Genomic DNA, 7330 nt, shown 5'->3' with positions numbered 1-7330 from the left:
AAAATGGGGATATAGCAACTACCTGACTAGGTTACTGTAAAAATTAAGGGAATGAAGCAAAGGTCTAGAATGGATCACAGGAATTAAACAAATGGTAGTTGTTATCACTGTAGGGGATAAAAGCCTCAGCAAGAAATTGAAACTATCTTATGTCCCTACCCACTCATAATAATGCCTGCAGATAAGCGTTAAATGGCTGAAAGTTATTCTATTAATGAATTTTGGAAAGCAGAGCTAATGAGTGGCAGGGAAGAAGTGAAATTCCCTGGCCTATCTCCCTGTAAGGCAACACTGTAAGGCTGTCTGATACCAGGGGCACAAAAGGCTGCACAGCAAATGCTAGTCATAATGGCTTCTACTCTGAGAGCTGCTGCCAAGTAATTTCCTAGATATTGGCTAAGAAATCAGGAGACTTTCTTTCCACTCATGTATATGTATAAAAATGTTTTTCAATCTTTCTCAGTTATTATGAGAACATTAATTGGACCATTTTAAACATTTAAAATAATTGGAGTTGTGTGTGATGTTCCTGAATAGACTGACTTTTAACATTGAAGATACAAGGAAAGAATGGGGCCTTCTCCATTGCTTAGGGCTGGGGTTTTTAAACTATACTGTCTGCCACGGTGAATCCAGGCTCAAACAGGGTTCAACCAAGAAGCTTAGTGGGGGTAGGGGCTGACCAGTATGTTCACAACAAGAATGTGGCCAAGACTTCCAGAAATCACTCTGCATGTTTTCAAGAGGTTCTAATTGGGGGGTCACCTGGCATGTTTCCCAGAGCTAGGGAAAGCACTTGGCATGTTTGTCAACTTGCTGGCATTAGGGACATGAGCATAGACTCACCCAGCAATCTCACTCTCTAAGTGTTTACTGGTGGGGGCTAAGGAATGTACCATATAGTCCAATAAGTTACACATTAAGAACACTGAGTAAACCTGTAAATGTACTGAGGTTAAGTCTGAAGCCAGGCTTCTCACTCTTGGTAAAGGGACCTACAAATTCAAAGGGGAAGAGTCGTCCAACTGAATGAAACTGGCGATAGGTGGGTGGGTAGGAACACAGGAGAGGATTACTTTTGCAATATTCTCACTAAAGTTTAAGCCTAATCATAACAAAACATAAAACAAACTCAAAGTGAGGGATTCTGCAGCATAAGTGGCTGTACTGCTCAAAAATTGGAAGGTTGTGAAAGGAAGAACAAACAGTTTCAGACTGTTTCAGACATGGATCAGACAACTAAATGCAAAGACAGAGAATTAGCTGCCTGATGATTATATTGTGGTATACAAAAAAATATTACTGTCTTTAGGATATATACTTGGAACTTTAAGGACATCACCTATGCAACTGAATCTCAAAATGGTACCAAAAAACAGAGGGTGTGTGGGTGTGTATGTGTAGAGAAAGAGAATAATAAGAATGATAAGATGTTAATTATAAAAACTTAGGAAGGGAATCTGAAAGTTCTTGCAGTATTCTACTATTTTTTTGAAATTATATTGAAAAAAATTTAAAGCATATATACTAAGTAAAAGCAAGATTCTGACTGTGGCTACAATGTTATATAAATATCATTTTTTCATTCAAAACATGTTATCAGTATCAAATTAAATATTTTTCGTAGGCCATCTTTAAAAAGGTTTATTTTTTATAACGAGCTTCACAGATTCTACTCTCAAAGAAGCAATTTCAAATCTGTTAAGGTACTATGTGATTCTTCTATGTCATCCATTACATTCAGCCTGCAACACCAGACAGAATTGAAGAGCTTCATTTCACTTAACTTACCATGTGTAAATGGAGAGATTTAGTCAGGTCTAGCATGCTGGAATCAATTAACATTAACAATTTCCTCCGAATATCAGTTGCTCGAAAGGACACAATATTGGTCTGAGCAGTAGTTACACACATACACAAGAACTTTAGCATGTCTAAAATAAGTAAATCTTGCTTTGACAGATGTTCTTCAGATAAAGGATTCATGGCACCTAAAAATAAAAAACACTTACTGACCTAAGGGGCATAAAACCAGTATCTTAAACATCAATTGAGAATGCTTCCCTCTAACAGAAAAGAGAAATAAGAGTATGTGGGAAGCAAGATTATGGTGAAACTGATTAACACACATCAAAATACTTCCTAAAATGTTTCTTGGTGATTTTGTCATTAATGAATAATCTGTGGGTTAATCTCTATAGACAACATTTACTACAGTCTATGAATTATGGGAATCAGGAATCTAAATTTCTGGCCATAAAAACTGGCCAGTTTAGTTATGCTTTACGAGTTCACTGGAATATTATGATGTTATTAAAATGTATGACTATCTGTATAGACAGCTATTAGAAATAAGACTTGTAATTAAAGCATTAAAAGAAAATAGACCAGGTGTAAAAAAGTATTTGAATGCTAATGCTGACTACATGTTTCAAAGGATCTATACACAATAGCAGCAATGGCATTCTGGGTACCTTTTTACTGTCCTGCTGTCTATTTTTTGAATAATCTATCATATGGTTCTGTTTCTCTAGTGGTCATTTTAATCTCCCTCTATGGTGAATAAAATAGGAAGTTAATTAATTAGTTTAAAAGTCAGAAACATCTAAAATGTATTAAGGAGACAATCTTAATAGGCTATACCAAGGAAAAATGAAATAAGCATAAAAACAGTGTCCATGAGACCATTTATACTGCAAAATCAATCCAAAGAGGGAAAAGAAATCCCAAGCAGTAAATACATATTTACCAATAGTAATCTGGCTCTCTCCAGATTCATTTACATCACTAATAGTACTAGAAGAGTAATCATCAAACAGACTCATGGATGACTGATCCTCTACCTCCATTAGATTTTTATCAGAATCATCTTCCATTGGTTCTACTTCTCCATAATCAAGTGGCTTTCTGATAAAGGATGCCTAAAAAGAAGGAAAAGGATGCTCTTTTTAATTTAGTTCCTTTCAGAACATGTTAGAACTAAAATCTACCTAATCAAACAATTTAAGAGTCATGTATTTGAATACCTCAGTATTATTTTCATCTAATGTCCAATAGGAAAATGGAAAAATAAACTGCACGTCTCTATATAACAAAGCAATATGTAATCTTTATAATGTTTCATATTAAGAATTTTTTTTTTCATATTAAGAATTTTTACATTAAATAAATTTAAAACAAAAGAAAATATTTGGTAACACCCAACATTGATGAGGTTAAGGGGGAAAATATGCATTTATATGGCCAGTTGGAGAGCAATGACAATACCCAAAAGTGAAATTTACATTTCTTCTCAACACTTCTAGAATTTATTCTACAGCCTTCAGATGCATAAATAAAAGTAGCAAAAAGTATAAGAATCTTTATAAAGAACTCTTTGCAATGACAAAACCACTTAAAATGTTAAGATCAGATCTATTACCCTATCTATTATCCCCAAACCAAGCTACTGTTACAAACAGTGTAAAGTATGGCACTACAAAATGACATGGAAAACAACCAAGATTTATTAGTAGGCAAAAGTAATCAAGTCACAAAATGTTTTCCCACTTAGTTGATTCATGTATCTACTCGCTGTGCTAGATATCATTCCAGATAAAAAATATGTAGAGCATAAGCCCATTTGTATGGAAGACGAAATATAAATACCAAAGCAAGAGTTGTGTTTTTATGTTTAAGGACAGAGAATTATTTTGAATTCTGGGTACAGTGATAAATAGATAAATAGAAAGAGTATGGCCTAGATGACTAGTTACCAATTACAATTCAGACTATTACTACTTACTGAGAAAATAAAAAGCCAGCTTAGTACTGACATTAAAAAGCAATCAAATATATCCCCAAACCAAATAACTCTCTTAATTTCCACATTTTAAAAAGCATACTATGTGTTGTGAGGTATCTCTATAAGAAGCATCTCTATGGGGGAGAAATAAAGCATTTTAGAATCAATGAAATAACAGCAATAAAATAGGAAGCATACTTACTAAACTTCTACAAATATCTGCAATATCATTCATTAGCTTTGACGTTAACAATCGTAGGAAAAAGCCAGAAGCAATCTTATGTGGATTGTGCTATAGTTAATTTAGAAAAGTAAACAAAGAAATGAACAATTATTTCTGCAAGGAAATATTTTCTCTATCTTAAATAAACTATAGCCTTTCTTTTACACTGGCTATTTTTATCATAAGAAACACGGGAACCCCTGACTCTTACCAGCTGAGACAACAGACACAATTACACACAGTGGGGGCTGGGAAAAACAACACAACTCAGAATACCCTCCACAACTGAAGTGTCTGGAAGTCTCTCAGCTATTCCAGAAAGAACATCCCCCCCCCAAAAAAAAAAAAAAAATGCCGGCCAATAACAGAAATACGGGAACAAGTTCACTATCTACATCCAAGCTATAAATTACTTCAAAAACACTAACCTCTTTTCTTAGAGTCATAGTAACTATAGCACATATCTTTCATTGTACATATAACATTAAAGTAAAATACCTGACACTAAATGTAAGCAAGCAATAATTGTAGCTTAAAAGTTTATTCTTCTACTTCTCTTCATTTCCAGTTACACCAAAATGCAGAAACATGTATTACAAAAGCCAAAATTCATGCTTGTAATATTGCTGTATTGTCCTATACTTATATATTAGCTTTCACAAATGTTTCCAACTATTAGTAAGACTCAGGCCTGCTCCAAAGATAACACACAGTAGAACTTTTCTGTCAAATGTTATGTAAGACTCTGGGAAAAAAGTTCTCTACCTCTGTGGCCCTGTATAGTGCTATGCACATCACACAGTTACTAGACAATATGTTTTTATCCAGTAAATGAAAATAAGTCACAATAAAAGTTACCTAAGTAGGGCCCTCCCTGATGGTGCAACGGGTTAAAGCACAGCACTAAGAAGGTAAAGCCACTTCCGCATGAGTTCGATACCCACCTGCCCCAGAGGAGATCCACATGGCATGGCAGAGCTCTCCTGACCTGCCCACTGCTCCCCTCAGCACTGTACTTTGTTTATCATCCTGTTCTGCTCCCCACTCTGTCTCTGGTGAATCCTTCGCTACCTCTGCACCTCTGGCCTGTTAACCCAGTTCTGTACACATAAATAAATAAATAAAAACCGAAAAAAAAAAGTTAACTACGTATTTGTTATCTAAAAGTGGTGAGATAATCTCAGAAACCATTCTGAAATGATATTAGTCTCATGAGAAACTCTGATGACTTCCTGTTTTATTCCTCTTGATACTACCTTTAATTACAATTCAGTTTAGTTTAAAATCAACATGCAAACTTATGAGTGAACCAAAACACAGTAACACCATCCAGTGATCTGCCTCCTAGAAAGGTTCTACTGTCAAGTAGGAAGAAAATCTTACCTTGGTACAGCTACACAAACAACTTGTACATAGATGCATCATATTTCTCAATGAAGCAATTCTAGATTCCTCGTTTGACTTATTTTTGAATAGAGTGATACTTTCTCCTGCACACTGCATTAGAGACTATTAAGAATAAAAAAGGAAAAACAAAATTAACAGGTAACTATGGTTTAAAAGACATTCTGAGGGAGAGGGGAGGAAAACAGATCAAAACAGGGGTGGGAAGGACGCTAGACTATGGTGACGGTGCACAAGTGAATTGGCAGTGGGAATTTTATAAGCATTCACCTGAGAGGAGAAAGCATAAATGGTACAAAAAATGAAAAGTTATGTAAAATATATATAAATAATTTTTTTTAATTTTTATAACTTTTCATTAAAAATTCAAATTCTAGTTAAATTAACAAATTAATATTTTGAAAGTTTTACATAAGAGGCAAAATTAAGTGTTTTAAGAAGTTACACTTGATGACAATAGTATAATTAAAAATTATGAACAGTTTTTTAAATAAAAAATGCATCTTGGTCTTCTTACAAATACTGACATAGTACTTAGAGATAAAAATAAGTTTCATGGTTAGAGCCTACATGAATAACAGCTTTGGCCAAGAATTCTTCAGTATAGTTTATCACAAAAAAAATTTTGAAAAAAATGTAGATGAAAAATCTGCTCTTTAGTGACAAACTTTTGTGACATTCTCTTACTACAGACATAAAATTACTTCCAATCTTACAGAAGGATGTAATAAGTATCATTTCTTTTCAAACTGCGTAGGTGAAAATAATAGTACTAACCTACATAAAAATTTGTCTTTTCCAGATCATGCTTAGTAAAATAAGCCAGAAAGAAAAGGAAAAATACCAGATGGTTTCACTCATAGCAGGAGTATAATGGACTAGGCAAGAAAATAATAATAATAATGATAATAATAATAATGAACAGCTATATACCAGAGACATTTTATGGAGGTGGGGTGGGGAATGGGATCAAAAACAGTGGCGGGAAGGAAATGCATTGGACTATGGTGATGGCACATGGGTGATTTGGTGATGGAAGCCCATGGGGATTACAACTGAGATGAAAATATGTGCAAAATGCTGTAAAAATAAACTATTATTTTTTAAAAAAGTTTGTCTTTTCCAAACAAATGTATCAATTTTTCCAAGAATACATTTCATTCATAGTAACATAAAACATTATTAGCGTAAACTGTCCTACCTTGGCTTTCTGGAATAATTCTGACTTATATACTTCCTCTTCAGTTATTACACCCACAGAACAATAGCAGCCAAGAACACCCACCAATAGACTTGAACATCGGACAAGTGTTTCTAAATTTGGAGTCTTAAAAAGTAAAACACAAGTCAATACACACTTCATAATAATTTTGAGTACTTTACAATTATCTTCTCTAAGAACAAATTCTATATACCTATAAAGAAACGATAAAGTCCAGGGGGGCTCGGGGCTCCCTAGTGGTGGGTTAGGTCTCAGCACTATGAAGCTGTCAGCAGCCACTGCAGCTGAGTTTGATCTCCCACCAAGGAACTGACCCACAGGGTGCAGCAGACCTCAACTGTCTAACTGCTGCTCCCCTCAGCAGTGTATTTCAGTACATCACCCTGTTCTGTTCCCCACTTTGTCTCTGGTGAATCCTCTCTTCCCGCTCCTGCCTCTGGCTTACACCCCAGCTTTTGTATGCATAGATAAATAAATCTTAAAAACAAAAAGTCCAGTTCATTAAGTTATTAGTGAAATATTCTCATCATTTCTAAAAACATGTATAAAATCCCTGCAGAACTGGGATAACATGAATTCTCAGGAAAAATAAAAGTGCTTTCTGGCCCTCCCTGGTGGTGCAGTGGGTTAAAGCATAGCACTGAGAAGCTAAAGCCACTTCCGCATGAGTTCAATTCCCGCCTGCCCTGGAGGTGAC

The 7330-nt window shown here is 34.9% G+C and overlaps 1 protein-coding gene across 1 annotated transcript in view; it reads right to left on the bottom strand.

Annotated features, from left to right (window-relative positions):
• Nucleotides 1–842: 842 nt before the first annotated feature.
• Nucleotides 843–7330, bottom strand: part of LOC105854048 (serine-protein kinase ATM-like) — a 26577-nt gene continuing 20089 nt past the window's right edge. The window contains exons 12-15 of the mRNA XM_012729387.1: nucleotides 6613–6738; nucleotides 2750–2921; nucleotides 1792–1991; nucleotides 843–995 (exon numbers count right to left, since the gene is read on the bottom strand). Coding sequence (XP_012584841.1) covers nucleotides 843–995; nucleotides 1792–1991; nucleotides 2750–2921; nucleotides 6613–6738 — 651 coding nt within the window. The remainder of the gene's footprint in view (nucleotides 996–1791; nucleotides 1992–2749; nucleotides 2922–6612; nucleotides 6739–7330) is intronic.

Source organism: Condylura cristata, unplaced genomic scaffold, assembly GCF_000260355.1.
Source record: "Condylura cristata isolate star-nosed mole 26May11 unplaced genomic scaffold, ConCri1.0 scaffold00025, whole genome shotgun sequence".
Taxonomy (NCBI): domain Eukaryota; kingdom Metazoa; phylum Chordata; class Mammalia; order Eulipotyphla; family Talpidae; genus Condylura; species Condylura cristata.
Note: the sequence above shows the minus strand (reverse complement) of the source record. Positions and strands in the feature narration are given on the sequence as shown.